General features: G+C 31.9%; 2 protein-coding genes across 2 annotated transcripts in view; both read left to right on the top strand.

Annotated features, from left to right (window-relative positions):
- Nucleotides 1-393: 393 nt before the first annotated feature.
- LOC117205506 lies at nt 394-8,177 on the top strand. The gene is made up of 13 exons (XM_033443969.1): nt 394-516; nt 1,156-1,290; nt 1,895-1,987; nt 2,113-2,277; nt 2,541-2,672; nt 2,749-2,960; nt 3,517-3,560; nt 3,659-3,761; nt 4,070-4,282; nt 5,297-5,707; nt 6,430-6,726; nt 6,981-7,182; nt 7,725-8,177. The coding sequence occupies exons 1-13, from the start codon at nt 423-425 to the stop codon at nt 8,171-8,173; spliced, it is 2,550 nt and encodes an 849-aa protein (XP_033299860.1). The 5' UTR covers nt 394-422; the 3' UTR covers nt 8,174-8,177.
- A 2,115-nt stretch (nt 8,178-10,292) lies between these two features.
- The window catches only part of LOC117205505 (glucose dehydrogenase [FAD, quinone]), a 34,734-nt gene continuing 26,771 nt past the window's right edge, over nt 10,293-18,255 (top strand). Inside the window, exon 1 of the mRNA XM_033443967.1 lies at nt 10,293-10,443. The gene's annotated coding sequence lies outside the window, so the exon portion shown is untranslated. The remainder of the gene's footprint in view (nt 10,444-18,255) is intronic.

The following is an 18,255-nucleotide window of genomic DNA, read 5'->3' as shown; positions in this document are numbered from 1 at the left end:
CCTTCAGGAAAAATTGATATTGCTTCTTTTGAAATCCACTTGCCATATTGATATTTTAAGATTTTAGAAAATTCTAGTATCGCAGATTAACAGAATTAGACCTGAAGGATTATACCCTGATAAAATTGTCATAAAAATGACATATATATTTTTTTTTTAAAGCACCTAAATATTTTATGAAATTTTTTTAAATCTTTACTTAAACAATTGTAAAACGCCCGAGTATTTTGTGGATAGATAATGGCTTGCTATTATGCCGACGTATATCGAATGAGTACATTCCTGACCGATTGTTCCGTACGGTCTCCAGTTACCCAGCTTATATCGAAACATGATTTTTCCATATCAATTGCGTCAGCTGCTTTACTTTACTTCAGGTGCAGTCACCATCGAACAACGTTCGCTATCATGTTCCTATCACTATGGAAATGAAATGTGTCGTGTTTATGTACTTTACACTACTTCCTCTGTTGCTATTGACCACAGAGGTTTATCTTCATGGTTTTAAAGGCGAAGGTAGGTCCATTTTGAATCAAAATAATTCATTAAATCTCATATACTAATAATAGCAATAAAAACAAACAAGTTTAGAACGTCCTTCATCGCAGAAATATGATGATGTGGTTTTATTAGGCTTCTATATTATTAACTTTCATCCCCTGGCTAACCGCGTCTGTCAATTTTATCATTTTTATAAGCATCTACTTGCTCAAAATCTCTTATTCACCAAATTATGCAATATCATATTTATAATCTAACACTGTTCTATTTAACCCTCCAACCGAGGGCGATTTTCATATTTTTCTATACAAAATCGCGGACGAAATTTATATTTTTGCAGATTCGTTATAAGAAGACTTCTAATATGCAACACAAAAAACGCGATACGATAATAAGTCCGCCGAAATTAATAGAATAAGTAGAATGCGATTTCGACATTGCACATGGCTGGAGAGTTAAATTAAATAATACAAGTATTATGAATTCTATAAAGAATACTGTTTTTGTTAAACAGGTATCACATAGTAGCGTAAAATGAAATTGCTAGTGCATAGAATGTTAAAAAAAATATTAAAGTTACAGAGTTCTCGCGTACGTTATTTCTGGAAACGTGTATATTCTTCGGAAAGTAATCTATTCTGTGCCTGATTACAGTAACTACAGATGACACCAGTCTCAGAGGATGCACCTATTTACATTGCGGCGGGGATGATGTTTGCGTACATCGAAAATTTCGATGTAAAGACCCTCCGTGTCCCAGTATGCTATACTGCGCGAGATCTCGAACAGGTAAGTGCCTGGATGGTACTTGTCGAAATTGAATTACATGGCGAGATAAACTGTACGAAGAACATAATTAATCGCATCGATGCAATTTTCTATTCTATCGAACAGTTGTTTAAGTCGAAAATTCAACATCTTGCGTTAAACTATTGCTTTGAGCAGGGATACAGTAAATTTTCAAATTGCTCGGCACAAAGGAGAAATGAAATTCCTGTCTGGTGCACATCTTTTTTGGTCGAACGTATGAACATGTATATTGCGGACCGTTCTGAAAAGCGAACTATTTCGTGGAATTTTCATTCTCAGTGAGACGATTCACGTTTCAAAAACGAAAGATTTTCTCTGCGAGTTATCTTCGTCTCGATCTCTTCTAGCTGAAACTACCTGCGCAATATCTAGTAGTAGATTTTATTTAAAACGTTATTTGCTTTGGACTAGTGGTGGATTTGTTTTAAAACATAATTTGTTTGAGAATATCCTATTTCAAAATTTATTTAGAAATGTCCTCATTCCACAATTTTAAGCATTTTCTACTCCTCCTTTTTTTTTATCAAAAATATGCTATATTCCTCCTTATATAATTATCGATATTACACGTGTGTCTTTTAAGAATCTTTAAGAGGACCCTCCACCTGCGATACTGTGCACTGTACTAATGGTTACGTGTGCATGTTGAAAGTTCGTCGTTGTCACTGGGACGAAAGTGAGCATTACAATAATTTATTTTTTTTTAATTTAAAAAACAAAAGAAAGACTATCGATATCTTCGTTGTTTCGTTAAAAGTTCTTTACTGTGGATTAGTAGATAATGAATTGCATTTTATTCAGAGTGCGAGCAACAGATAGCAAGATGCGTAACTCAAAAAGAATACTACGAAGGCCCCGCTTCCTGCGCCGGGTTCAAATGTCCTCAAGGAAACCACTGCATTCTCCGGGAATCATTCTGTGCAAATCCTCCTTGTAAATTGATAAAAAGCTGCATGAAGAACAAAGGTTCTTGTCTTCAAGTCACTGTGATGATGACAAGTCACACAGACTTCAAGATTTTTATATATTTAGTACATTTTAGTTTTTCTGTTATAAATAGTCGTAATATATTATATATATACTTTCAATAATAGTGATAAATTTAATAATAGTAATAAAATAAGTAATAGTATTAAATTTTCATTCGTAGTGAAAATTTTGCCAAATGTAAATGATTATTTTATTATAATTTATTAAATGAAATTTAATGCAAATGATTGTTTTCGTAGAAGTGCAGCATTTATTCGTAAAGTGTCGAAATCTCGGTTGTTCATCAGAATACGAATGTTTCTTACGAAGACCAGAGGGTAACTGCTCGATTCCACTTTGTAAACACACACCGGATTGCATAATGCCAAGAGGTAGAGTTCACAGAATTTTGTATATCATGTGAAGGAAATTTGTAAAGATCTTTTGTTTTCCTTCGTAATTTTCCAGAGAACGAAATGGCAAATGAACGTTGTCGTGGATGGATATGCCCACAAAGGCAAACCTGTTCCGCAGAAATTGTAGGATCTTGCGAGACAGACGACTGTAATATTAAAAGAACTTGCCATGAGGTACATGTGGCAGCAGCGAATGATTCTGCTTCATCTTTCTCAAGAAGATCTCTGAAGAACGAGGACGAAGTCCCTCGAAATGATAGCGAGGTACATTTCTTCCTAAATAGAATCGAATTATTTTTATGTATTGGCAAATGGAATCGCGTTTCTACATTTTATGGAAATATTAACATAGGCTTAACTAAATTATTAAGTATTAATTGAATTGTGTTTTAACCAGGTTCTTCTGTAATGACCAAATTCACAATTAATATAGTCAAACTGAATTTACTTAATTTCGTTCCATGAAAATGTGAAAATTTACTTTTGTCATTTATTTTTAATAGGAACGAAACGATAAATAAATTGTTACATACAAGATAGGAGCAATCTAAATGACGAGGTGACTCGTTTTTCCACTCAACAAATGATTATCAATTAGGAATTAGAAATCTTGTTTCTAATATTATGAATGTGATCTATATAATTATCTTTTCTCTCGTAATCACATAATTTTCATTGACATTCTTCAATTGTACGAGTGAAATGTACAAATTTCGATTTCGCGTAAACTTTAAATAAAACTCAAAACTGCCCTAGTAATTTATTAATTTTTGTTGTGATCTTTATCGTTCGATAACAGAAATGACTAATATTTCTTCAGATACTAACAAACTCGGATCAAGAAAATGGAGTTGAAAGAAGAGGGTGAATATCATATCTTAAATAATTATTAGATTATACAAATAATATTTAAACCTTTCTATAAACAAACTAAAATCAATTATTTGAATACGAAATGCGAGGTATAGAATCCCTGTCTCATGGTTAAATCATCTAAAATCGAAAACTGAATTGGACGGGATAGAACTATGGAGAAAAAATGTCGAAGAACAGGAAGATTTCAAGGTAACGTTCAACATCAAATTAAGTAAACAATTAAAACTTGTTTAAATAATATATTAGTCCCATTATAAATTTGATTTTCACTCGCAATATTTACAGTAAAAATGAACGCTTGTAAAAGCTAAACATTTTTTACTTTGAGTGATAATAATAATAATAAAAGATCAGTAGAATATAAAAAGTTAAATATCTTTATTTATTTGGACGTAAGCATCGAAGCTACTAAGATCTTTCCACGGAATTCAACCAAACTTGTTTCTCAAGCCTTTCACGGTTCCCGATAAAAGCACTCCAGCATCCGCTATTTCCAGCAATTTCAAGATTGGCTTCAATCTATCAAGGAAATACTCGGTTCTGGTGCGTACGGTGACTGGCTAGAGGAAATTCTGTCGTCGCGTGGCAAAGAGTTGCGAAAATGGCTCCAAGCATCACACGGCAATCTGGATGCCATGGGACCGATACTTCCGGGACAAGAACGACCTACTACATTGACAGAAAATCTATACTCAGTTCGCGGTACGATGGTAAGCATACGATGGAATTTTGATCGGAAATGTGGCAAAACGGGCAAATCTTTTACCGTTATTCATGCTTTGCAAGGCCGCAAGTATGCAATTTGCGTTTATTGCGCAGATGGATTATTTAAATTGTGTTACGTAAGTTCATTTGGGGTAAATGTGATTTGTGCGATGCAATATGTATGCACATTGAAGGTGAGATAAATGTTCGTAATAATAGTGAGAGGGAATTATCGAGTAAAATGGAGGGTGAAAAAGAGTCGAATAGCAGAATTAAGCAAACTAACGCTTTAAGTGGAGATTTATTATGTCGTAGCTAGTTAAACGAAGAAAAAGATAGCAATGAGAATCTTCTCTTCTGTCTCGTCGGTTCCGTAATATGAATTCCAGTTAATAGTCAGATTTATCGTAACTGGACTGTGAATATTTATGCAAATTCATAGGAATATAACTTTTTAGGGATATAATTAAAAAACTGCAATTTGGATAGAAAATTGTTTTATTAAATATAAACACTGACATACAATTTTCTATGCGGAATAGTACATAAATAAAAAATAAAAAAACGGTATACTCGCTGTAAAGAAAGAAATCGTCAGACACAGCAGGTTATATCAACAACAACCGAAGAATTACCAACAACCTGGACACAAAATTATTGGACACCATAGAAGAACGCGAAAGATTAAAGAGACATCACTTTGTACATCTACGATGGAGATTTAGCAATATAAGCTAAATAATATCATAGTGATACGCCACTGGGTGTACTCAAATTCGGGTCAATTTATGTCATCACGATCTATGCTGATTATATCATTGCATGGTAGATTGCACATACGCAGATTACAATGAAAAAGAAATCTATTTTAAATATTATAAAGGATACTATGTTTTGCATATCTGATATATTTTATGTCATTTTGTGCATCTAGAAATTTTTCACAAATGCATAAAAATCCACAGTGAAATCATGAATAACGGAAAGCTAATTATGATTTATGAAATTAATGATTTCAGAACATGTCGCCATCTGATGATACAAAAGGGATAGAAGAAATTGAGTCTTTTCTGAGAGAAAGAAATTTGACGCATATTTTAGAGAAGATTCTTGTACCAAGCAGAATCCTGTTACCGCCGTACGCAGCTTTAGAAGCTGCTCTGCTGAATAATGTAAGGGAATCTAGCCCTTCGCCATTTTTCAATTATCTTCTGAAATATCCCTCTTACGTGGAAAATCAATTTTTATCGTCGCGGCCACAGAAAATCGAAAATGCTTACAATCAACAGTATCTTGTGGTTCCTGTGAAAAATATGAAGGAATTAACCGATTCTCCGATTATCGATTATAATCCCAGTATACGACATTATCACGGAACGATTTCAGAAAATGGAAAAATATCTGATGTACGGGACAATTTTTCCTCTTTCGTGAGTTCTATTTTTATCAAATTATTCGTATGAACTTTTGCTTTATCTTTATCTTATTCTTATACATACAATATGCTAACATGAATTCTTTTACGTTCGAGAATTTTGGGCCGAAAATGTAAACAAGCTATTATATGTTATATTATACAGTGTGGTTGGTAACTGGTGGTACAAGCAGAAAGGGGGCGATTCTACGCGAAAAAAGAAGTCGAAAATATAGAATAAAAATTTTTTTTTATTTTTTTAATTTTTCCATCGAGACAACGATCCACAGTGAGATCCGTTAGAACGAGACGTGGTAAAGTGCACGCGTACCGAGCGAAAATTCAAAGTCGATTTTCTCGAAAACAAAGCCTCAAACGAAAAATTTTTATTCTATATTTTCGACTTCTTTTTCCGCGTAGAATCACCCTCTTTCCGCTTGTACCACCAGTTACCAACCATCCTGTATATTATATTTGGCCCGATCATCGTACTACGGGCTATGCCCATAGTTGTAGGTTAAGGGATTAATTGGATATTCTGTATGCATATTTATATTTATGTATATTTTTTATATTATATTATAGATATAACTTTAATTTCACGAATAAAACAATTACATTTAAATGAAAAATTGATCAAAATCAATTGAATTTATTTATTAAAAAAAGAAAAAGCAATAAGTATTTTAATTATAAATTAATTTTAAAATATTTCTACATAATTGTTTTTGAATGAAGAATGTTCCAGAGAAACAGATGAATTTATCGTCAACCAGAGACGAGCTATCGTCTTTGTGGACTGGACTGCACAAAAATCTTGAAAAGACTTCACCTAAAGTAGAAACGCACTCTGTTGAAGATTCTATTGGTCTTTCGGAAGACAAAAGGTTGATGGCCAAAGCGCAACACTTTGATGACATCCCTGTTGATTTGTTGGAGAAGTTTCTTAAGTTTCTTAACTCTATGCAGTTCTCCCCGATTGAAAATGTGTCACAGACTTTTGATGAAAAACCTATCGAAGAATATCGCAAAGAAGTAAGTTTTCTAAAGCTTTGGTAGAACTGAGAGAAAGTTTTTCTCGAGAGAAAATTGTTTTATATTCGTGATACCTACGAGTAGACAATTAAAAAAGATACAAATGATTAAATAGTTTCTTCCGCTTAATTTTTTCCGTTTCAAAATATTTGCTGTAAATTGGAAATTTAGTCATTTCTACAATTTCAACGCTATATTATTTCCCATTCTTTTGTTGTTGAAATAAATTTCACTAACAAGCTTCATCTTTTCAGAATTTACCTAAAGTCCCACGAAATGAGAAACACGATGGAGACTTTGAGTGGAGTTCGATAATTCATAGTCAAAATAATGAGGATACATTTAGGAATAAAAATGCTGAAGAGAATGCAAATCAATTTTCTTTCCCTAATGATGACTATGGAAATTTCACAGACATGATCGAACCAGGTGTTAAGACGTTCTTTAATAAATTAGGTATGTTCCCTTCGTCCCTTACCATATATTCCTTGTTAGAATAAATTCGTTCGCTGAAATTTATTTCACCGTCAACAGCAAATCGTAAAGTTTTTTCACAATATTGCACAAATTATTATAATATCTTTACGCTAGAATGAATACATAGTAGGTGGCCTTGCTTGTAGCAGAGATGGAATTTTATAGATTCGTTACGGGTATAATGCCCATTATTTTCCTACTTCTATTGCGAACTGGAAGTTAAACTGCGTTATTCCAGTATCTACAAAAACAACCACGAGTTTTTATTTCAATTCGCAAATCGAATTTTTAAAAGTGAGATAAACTTGAATTCTCACAATCGAGTTTGTTAAAAATTGTAAATTAAATTTATGTTTATTTAATAATATATTTTGACATTTTGTTATATTATCAATTGCCGTATTAAGTCCATTGATAATTAATTACAAAGTTAATTATAGAATTAAGAAATTAACAGTAAGAAGTTAATTAACATTCGATTAAAAGATTTGCCAGATTCAATAAAATAACATTTATTTCAGATAATATTCAACCTTTCAGTTATTCGGATCAGTCGAACGATGTCCAATCACAGTTATCATTCCCACAAATCGACGATATAAACAACGAAGAAATGAATTTAAATATTTTCCTTGAACTGAACAGAGAAAGCCTCTTACCTTACGTACAAACCCTGATGGAAATGATGAATGAGGAGAATGATACTTTCGATAGAGAAACAGAATTGAATTTCGATGAAAGTTCATCAAACACGTCTTTTTTAAATAGTGAACAAGTTATTGTTGATGAAACTAACAAATACTATAACGAATCAAAATCTTCGGGGATTGAATCAAGTAACATTTTTCTGAAAAATATTCTAAATAATATGAATGATGTGCATAATTCGCATATCTTAGAAGAAGAAACATATGACCAGATTTTGCCTACGAATCAAACAGAAACAGCTTCATCAAATTTAAAACCATAACAGGCTTGTATCTTTTAAAAACAATTTTAATAAATCTCTAACATTTAGAATCCTAAAAATTGTATAATGCTTAGAATACTAATACTTAAAATCTAAACAAATAGATAAACGTATCACTAAAGAATAAGTAATTTCTTTATTTTCTTAATCATTTATATTTTAATAATTTAACACAAAACTATTTTCGATACTATTTTCGAGTAGTATACAGACTTGAACTGAAAATATTCTGTCTTCTTTCCGTGAAAAACGTCGATGAAACTGGTAGGTAATTTCAAAGAGACAAATGTACTCTACTACATAACGATTTAACGTAGTCCAATTGTCCAACGCAAGATAAACCGGTTTTTTAATTTCACTACCAGGAAAAAGAATCGAGGACACCTGAGCTAATTTATGCCAACGAGGAACCTACTATTCGGTCCTTTTATAATCTGCCTAGTTACGGTGCTGGCAACGGTGATATTGGTTTTCAGGATTACACGTACGTCGAATATGTTCGTACGAAACTCGTAAAAAGTAATGGGAAATCCACTAAGTAAAGTCACAGTCAATATGACGGTATTATATGTATAACGTATTTTCCAACATTTGTTTTTAAGAAATTAAACTGTAAAGTTCAACAGTGATTTTTTAATTTCCTATTTATAGAATATTACGAACAGAAAATCCCTGAGAGAACGAAACGATCTATCCAAGGTAATAATTTTGTATAAATTGTGCAACACACAGATACACTTTTATATAAACATTTTATATAAACATTATTATCAGATTGTGGATTTTGGGGGAATTTAGGGATATTAAAACTACTTTGTAATATTTAGTGGATAAAACAAATATTTTCTGAGATTCTGTTTTTTTTTTTTTCTTTTAGTATTATTCGTGAAAACATAAATTTCTATAAACATACGCATCTAATAATACTTAATAGTTACTATAATGATACAACATGATATACACTGTAATATAATTATGACAGTAGTACATCTATTAAATGATATATCATTATAATAAATATCATCGAATGGCTAATCTCCTTGAAAGTGCGAGCCGAAATAAAACACGAAAGAACAGCAAGAAACGTAAACTGAAGAATATATATTTCCGTTCAGTCATTAATATGCTGTCATTAAATTTCCCGTCTTACATATCCGCGAACACGGCAATTACTTTCTTTTAAAACGCTGTCATCACATTCTAATAAAAACACAACAAACGAAAGGTATTTAATAAATTTGTGTGAAATGTACATTATTATATAATTATAATATAACAATGTCAAACCCTTGTTCCTTGATTCGGTAAATTGAAACTGTTCATAAATGCCAAATGGAACCAAGTAAATTGCGATTTTGTACGTACCAACACGTAATTGTCAATTAAAAGTTAGTCCCGTTACGTAATTGGAATTTCAATTAATTAAAGCTTTGGATATATACGTTTTAACTGATACAGTGTGATTGGACGAAACGTAATAAACGTTGCGATCTTTGTAGAAATTCAGTAAGTACGTTTAAAAAAATAAAAAAAATGTAAGGTACTTTTTAAAAATATCAAAATATTATATATATCTAATAAAGATTAATCGATACCGTTTATTACGAAACGATATTTCGCGCGTATCTTTCGAAAGTAGTGCAACTCAAACGAGTCTTTCGAAAAACCAAAAGAAAACTATTTGGTAGCTTACAAGATAATTATTTATGTAATAATCAAGAATTATTTTTGTAATTCTTTGAAATCCTGCTTCGACAGTTTCGTCGTCCTTGTAATACAGGACTGAATTATTTTAAACTGTGAACATTCTGAAACACCTGCCATGCCACCTAATAAACGTGCGATTTATTTATAGTCTTATTTTTATTCATGAATCAGAAATAAATAAATTATTTCGTCAGCAATAAAACAAAATACTGTCGCTTACCTAGGTGTTCCTACGCTTCTTGAAATTGTTGTAAAAGCTATTCGTACGGTGTTCTCCAACTCTCAGCGCCATGAAAACGGCGAGATGGTAGCGACCGCTCGGATCATTTCCATAAGCTGGTACCATGGCAGAAGGGAAGGCAAGAAAGTGGTGGAAGTTGTCGAATATTACAACCTGGATGGAGAATGGTATCGGACTAGTCTGCTGTTGATCGTGGCACCGTGAACCACGATTCTGTTCCTCCCGCGCGTATCGTGAGCATAAACACGCCGAGGATCCTCGGTGTCGCAACCGAAGTGAAACTTGACTCCAAAGGATATTAAAGGGCTACGACCTTCCAGAGGTTAGTATTTAACTTCATTTCATATTCAAGCATTTTGAATGGAAGATCAATTATTATCGAGCGACAGAATGAAAGGGTGGGATTTTTGTTGGTATTAATTTTATCGACGCTCGACGGTTATGTATTTCTTGAGAAAATCAACATTTTTTAGTTTATCCGACTTTGATACTATATTTGATATTGGTAAGACTGTATTTAGTGTATAATTCGTGATATTTTGTTACAAGTTGATAACTTGAATATGAAGAAAAAGCATACGTATGTATGCTTACAACGAAGGAAAGTTTGATAATGAAAAAATATACTTTTTACAACAGAAAAATACATCTTAATAGTCTTCTTGATCTTATTAAAATTATTGTTCTTAATACTAAATACAAGTAACAAATAAATGATGTATTATTAATACGTATTGAACATAAACTTCATTCACTGACAAAGTAAGCGTTAGTTTTAACATGTTATGGAATTATACCGCAAAAGAAATTTGGATTGAATGAAACAATTAATTTGAATCTTCTCTAACGTATTCATTTATCCTATGTGAATCAGAACGAGTTATATTTGTTTTCTATAATAAATGTAATCTATAATAAATAATTGTTAATCTGTAAAGTGTCATGTCTTATATGCTCTACGTGTATTAGTTTGATACATTGCATTGATTTTAACTGATTCAGTTCTGTCATTTAATAGCTGATAATGTAGAGTTTTCATTTAAAATCTTAAAGGAATAATTTATGAAATTTTGCGAAGTGAGAATTAGGTGAAAAGTCGACGGCTGCGCTGATTGTCTGACAGGAGAAGGCGAACAAGTCTTTTTTTCTCTAAAACGTCGCAAGACGTTAATTATAATCGCAAGTTCCGTTCTTTCACATTTTTCATTAAACAATGCCCTACCGGCGAAACGAAGTCGCGTGCATTGCGTAACGTTGAAAAGAACGACAAGACAAGATAATCAGGAGGAATGTATACCTATATCTGAAGTTTGAATCTAATTATACATACGTTATGTGAAATATCTGCCTCTAACGAAGAATAAAATCAAGACGAAATTACGTAGGTACATCGAATTGAGTAAATCGAACGAGCAACTTTCGAAGATTATTCTTATTCTGAGAGTGAATTGCATTGTCTACTAATTTAGAATCTTTTCTTTCAATATACTTTGATACTTGATTTTTATTCTTTGATATTTTAACATTATGATATTTTCATCTATTTTTTGATCTCTTGATATTTGATACACCAATATACATTGAAAATTAAAAATTAAATTAAAAATCCTTCTAAAAAGATAAAAGCACGATAATGTAACCACAATCGTCGTTGAAATTCAAGGTTGAAATTTTGGAAAGTATTTCATAATTTTAATTAAAGATCTTGCTCCTTTCGCTGAACAATCTTCATGTGTTGTTTTCATGCATTACAAAATATCTGACATTTTGGATACTAAAGATTTTCTGTGAACAACATGCGTTGTACAATGCTGACCTAACTCACAGTAAACAGAGTCGTTAAAAGACACCGCTTCTTCTGTTTCCAAGCAGCACAATCGAGTGGGAAAATACACGATTCACTGGTTGTCAATTTTTCAAACGCGAGACAGGCATTACAAGTAACCTGTTAACCTGGAAAAGACGAGTTAACTCGTCGTTCCAATTACCACTATTTCTAATCCGTTGTAACTAGAATCTGCAATTTTTTAAATGCATAATAATATAACAATATGTCTGAATCACATTTGCAAGAATTGATAGAAACTAAGTTTGGTTTCATTAATTTTGCACCACAGGTTTAGAAGCAATTTTTGATCGAAGAATAACCTATAGTAGTTAAGCTTGCGCGATTTTAACGCGTTAAATTATCAAATAAGCCGATAATTGAACTGACAGATTCATATTACGCGTGGTATCTTTTAACTAAAATCAGAGAAGCGACGTTAAATTTGCGAATACATCATGAATAATGCATGTAGTTTCGACATACTATGTAGAAAGTAAAGCAGATTGTATCGGTTTATTCTTTCTTTCGTTTTATTGAATCAATTGATCCTTGAAAACGTAGGTTTGTAGAAGATATTCACAGAAAAATATACTCTAAGAAAGATATATTGAATTAATAGGAGAATTTCATGGGCAGACTCTCTATTTTACGAAAATTTCAACTTTCAAATGTGAGATATCGACTTTATTTTGAACTGAATTCCATTACAGTATTCGTTACACTACTTAGTGTGTAAAACACCACTATCACTATTTAAAATAAAAAATAAAATATAACTATTAAGGAACTATTAAGGAAATTAAGTAAAATATCACTATTTAGGAACCATTCCTTTTTAATAAAAACATGAATTTGCATGAAATATGCATTGTCTATTAATAATGGAAAATTTGAAAAATTGACGCTAAAATTCTAGCTCAAACCTGAAGTAAATACAAATTTGCCTTCGTTGAATTGAAATCATATGCATACGACGAGAGTATAAATTGACATCATAAAAAAAAATTTAATAGTATTTATATTTATTTAACATTGCAGAAAGTTATATACACGTGTAAAGCTTATAGCGGATAATCTGTCGAAATCAAAAGTTAGAATAAGTTTTTCTTCGTGCGTGCATCTCGCAATAATGCTATTACAGTATTATCGACTTGCGTCGCGAATATACCTTGGCATTAAGAATCATAGAATCATTCTACCTTTCCCTTGAAATATTCTCACTAAGTTCGTCGTACTGTTTGTCTAACATTCTCTCTGACCGTGTATATAAAAATAACGGTTCGCTTCTTTACTTTTTTTCTTTCGTTTCTTTGACAGCACGCATTAACGAATCACGCACGATATTTTATTATAGATGAGAAAAAATATAACGGTAGATTTTTATAATTGATCAAAGTTCGACGCTGGGATATTTAGGATTGGAAACGTGTTATGGGATATCATTATTCATGAATATGTATGAACTTGTTATTGTTCATGATACTTCTGTACGCGGTATTTCTCGTAACTGGATCTTGATTATAGTTTTGTCCTAAGTGGCAAGGAAAGAAAAAAGAGCCGAGAGAGAGAAGTTTCTCATGAGCCAACGAGGTCTAACATTATGTGACACGATTGTTCTGCAAACACAGTCACAGATTGTTCGCAGCCTTTTACATACTTCTTTATGGGCTACTGGAATATTAATCTTCTCCAGTTCAGATACTTATCGTGATAAAAACCGTGCTAAGTACTTAGCATAGTGTACTATGCTATGTTATACTTTCTTACATTATTAGTTAACAATAAGTATCTTTTTCGCTTCCTATCGGTACAATGTCGAATGTATATTAAAATGTTTCAATGTTATTTTCAACAATTCACGAAAATATCTGATAATATAACACTGCAATATTGATCGTATATACGAGTTTTTAGCACAGAACGAGTGTTCTAGTTGAATCAAAAATGTATTTGGGTTTGCGTCGGTAGAGAACCTGAAATTGAAATTATAATTTCCAGCTTTGGAAACGAGTTTAAAATATGAAATGGAGATTACTAACTTAAATTAAGAAAAATAAATTTCGTATCAAAGATTTGAAAAAAAAGGATGATAATTATTAAATCGATGATCATTCTTATACGTTGTATGTTAAAAATTATAAAGAAATGGATCTGAGAAATAAAATGACGACTAAGACTTGAGAAATCATATTCATCCTATAAATTACATCAGCGATAAAAATCTCAGTCATATCCTCCGTGAAACGAGCTTAGCTCTAACCTTTTTTGTACGAACAATTTTCCACAATTCATTGGAACATCCGATATCCGGCGACCATAGCGGCATAAAGTGAAGTATAAATCTTGAAACGTACGATTAGAGAAGTGGAAGTAATGGAGACTTTTTCTCAGTAAACGTAAAAGACGTACTCTTGTTTAATAGGCATGCTAAAAATTGCCCCTAACAGCTCGTTGCTCCAGCGTTACGTAAAGCGGCTTGTTAAGAAAACTTTATATGAATTACTGCGAATTTTAAGGTTGAAACACCTGGATAAATCTCGTTGCACAATCTTCTCTTCTGACGTTTTTATCATACAACTCTTGTCGCATATATGAATTTAATATATTCTAGTATTTCATCAAAACATTTCATTGTTATTCTTATGTTATTGTTTTTTTCATTTTATATCGGAGATTATAGTTTGTATGTGTAAGAAGTATTATTCTGAGTAGCAAGATTCTGAGATACCTTAAAATAAAAGTTCTAAATTTCATCCTGCAAGTCATAATTACATATAAAATTCCACCTAATTGAGAATTATTCAGACTACTTAACGTCAGCTGTTACTCGAGAGTGAAATTATGAAAATATTCCTAACGTCTGCGGTACTCCAGAATTCCGGAACAACCGTTAAATGTTAATCGGTATTCGTCTTCTGACAGTCATTATCTACGCTTAATGTTTAAAAATGTTCTCTTATTACACACCAATTCAAGACATACTGTATGTCATTAATTTCTATCTCTCAAACATTTGATTTAATTTATCATTTAATTCCCCCGAATTTCATAATACATACATATGATTTTGCAATCACATCCTGCGCTAATTACTGCATCAAATAATTAGAAATTTATTGATATTAATTAGAAATAAATTGCGGATGTACGTACGTGTTTATGCAACTTCGTATTTTATGCACAGGAACGAATAGGAAAATGGAATTTAACTGTAGATTTGTTTCATTTATTAAATATTATAACGAATACTTTATTTTGAATATTCATTTTTCACATTTTTACATCTTTTTTTCAACAAGTGCGTAAACATCCGCAATTTCATTGTGAGACTGACATTGTGAGACGTTTTTCATTACGTCATTAAGGATCGATTCTCCTTTTCCACAGACGTTAAGGATACGTAGTGTTAAAGCAATAAAATTCTACGGAAGCAGTAATAGAAGCTCGATAGAACTGCTAGAAATAAATAGTCTTGGTATTGCATAAATTTTGATTGACGTACGCGCTATTTGAGCGGCCAGGCGTTATGACGAAGTGTAAAACGTTACAAGGCTCGAATAGTTACGAGTTGGACGAAGAGATTTCGATTGCGTGACAGTCGTATATGTGAGCAATAATTACCGGTAAAACGCAGCACGAGATCAAACGAAATATTACACGCGATGTATTTAAAATGCGGTGAACGTCAATTTCCAATTGTTTGCTTTAGTCAAATAACGACGAGAAACTTATTTTATTTTCGAATTTTCATAAATTTCGTTTATAAAGAAATTTTTGTATAATTCAGTTAAAAACAGTTGGAAACTTGAATGTTGGCATACCAGCTTTTATTGCTGTCTCCTTTAGTCTGTAATTTTACAAAATTTCTTCAATGTTATTATTTTGTAAAAAGATCAAGGTTGTACCTAGATAATTACAGATATTAAAAATTTCTGTCCGGTTAGCTAATGAAGCTGTCTGACGAAATTGTAGGTTGAACTTTTTACTCGTTCATTTCGTCGCAGCGAAAGTGTCGTTGAGAAATCAACTTGGAATCATTTAATTAATCGCGAGCGAATGACTTAATATCGGCCATTCATAAATTTCACTGTAAGAATTTTTAGAAGGAAACGCTTTTTATCCTTCGATAAATTACTCTTGGAAAACTTCATTTTGGCTGTTCGTTTTCATCATGGAAAATTTACGGAACGTATAACCTTGGAGCAAAAATATTCTTTGTCTCATTACTATATCCAAGCGATTCGCTATTGAATATCTATAAGTTAAAAAGCTGACTATCATTCTTTTACTCGTAGTAATTAGATTTCGATTTTTATTCAAATATGTCCTGTCCTCTTTTCTGGAAAGATATTTCGAGACTTAACATAAAGTCGTGAAAAATGCTATTTTTCATTATCTCATATGTTCACAGTAAAAGTCGTTGATGTGATATATTTAGAGTTGAATTTTAAATGGATTCTGCGTTTGAGAAACGAAAACTCTTATTTGATATGCCGAATTTCATGAAATTTGCGAATGTTCCCTATTGAGCCCTAGTATGCTATCAAATTTTACTTAAAGATCAAAGAATAGTGTTTCAAACCAGATACGATACGACTCTTCCTCTCAAAGAACGTAAACTCTTCGTAGAAGTTGGAAATAAGTAAGTTTAACGAAGTCACGTACGGATAGGGAACATATATCATCGTATTCTCTCCAATAAATCTGTAACTTTTTCCGAACGAAGTGTTCGCGTTTGTTAAATGGCCAAATAGAACGTATCCTCCACATTTGGTGAAATTTATCCTCGAATAAAGTGAAATACGACTCGAAAGACGAGGCGACATTCGTGACGCTACCTAATTGTAAAATTGCATAGTACGTATACTATGTAAATTTAGTATTACAAGGTGTTCTAGTTCGAACTTTGAAAATATGCACAGAGTAAGAATAAAATGAATCTTTAGGAGCTTATAATTTTGACCGAGTGAACGGAAGTAAAATAAACGGAGGTTAAATGGAAAATTAAAGAGATGCATAATATAGCGTCCTAAAATCAATCTTTTCGATATAAGATCTATTTATAATCATTCAATAGGTATCATAACCGAATCTCTTTATAATACATTAAATGGGGATATTTTCATTCTGCGGGAATATTTTATGGATGGGAAAAAAGAGATTTAAAGCTTTTAGCTGTACAGAGCGGAAATTCAATATTTCTAAAAATCCTCATTCAATAATTAACGAAATGGAGGAATTTTAAGCTTTTAACAGTAGAACGAAAGTTCAATATTTTCAAAAATTCTCATTTAATGTTAATACAATTTTAATTAAATTTCCTTTCTCATTCGTATGTCGAGTATGTCTTATTCGTGTACATTCGTCTCTCACATAATTTTAATCAAATGTTATAAACTTTTTACGAATTATCAAAGAATAGATTTTATTCAAATGTAAAGAAATATAGAGAAACTTTTAATTTTATTCCTTCTTTCAAGACTCATGTACGCCTCGTACATTTGTAGTAACGTAATGGCAGCAGTTACTTTTTAATGATAGAAAATTATAGGATCGTGTGGAAAATAAAGCTTCGCAACGATCGACAACAAATCGGTGTAAAATATTTTGGCGGAATTGACGTTATTCAAGCAAAGAAACAGGATGATTATTTAATACCGTTTTATAAGTATTACGACACGCGTGTAGGCACGCATAACTTGCAGACAGGGTAATTTTTTCTTTTCTGTCAGAAAAATCACCGAAGAAAGTGTGGGAGGCTTCCTCGTTTCCGTTACCACGATTCCACACATTTATGCGATGTAAATTATAACAGATGCTGATACAAGTCTATTTCTCGACGATCAGGCAAGCATGAATGGACTTTCCGCCGGGAGAACAACAGATTCGGGTCTCGAAATTTCTTATGTAATTGCGAAGAAAGTGTCTCATTACTGAAAATGAATTTCAACTTCTCGTTCTTACAATTCGATTTTTATTTTATACGTCGCTAACAACTTTGATAAAATGCTTCCCAGAATTTTTTAATTTCCCATGCTATACGTAACCGAGTGAACCTAACTTTAATAGCAGCTTGTATTCTGTATTTAAAATATATTGTTAGATTGCAGGTATTTATGAAAATTCATATTTGTACGAATATAATTTAAAAAATGGAATTTCAACAAATAATTGCTTTTTCTATTAAATATTATAAAGAATTCTATACTTTGGATATTTCATATATTTTTGCATATTATGTGTATTTCATGCGTTCTTCGATCTCAAAGTTTTCCAGAAATCCATAAAAAGCCGAACTCTATATAA

Source organism: Bombus bifarius, unplaced genomic scaffold (assembly GCF_011952205.1).
Source record: "Bombus bifarius isolate JDL3187 unplaced genomic scaffold, Bbif_JDL3187 scf7180000007991, whole genome shotgun sequence".
Classification (NCBI taxonomy): domain Eukaryota; kingdom Metazoa; phylum Arthropoda; class Insecta; order Hymenoptera; family Apidae; genus Bombus; species Bombus bifarius.
Note: the sequence above shows the minus strand (reverse complement) of the source record. Positions and strands in the feature narration are given on the sequence as shown.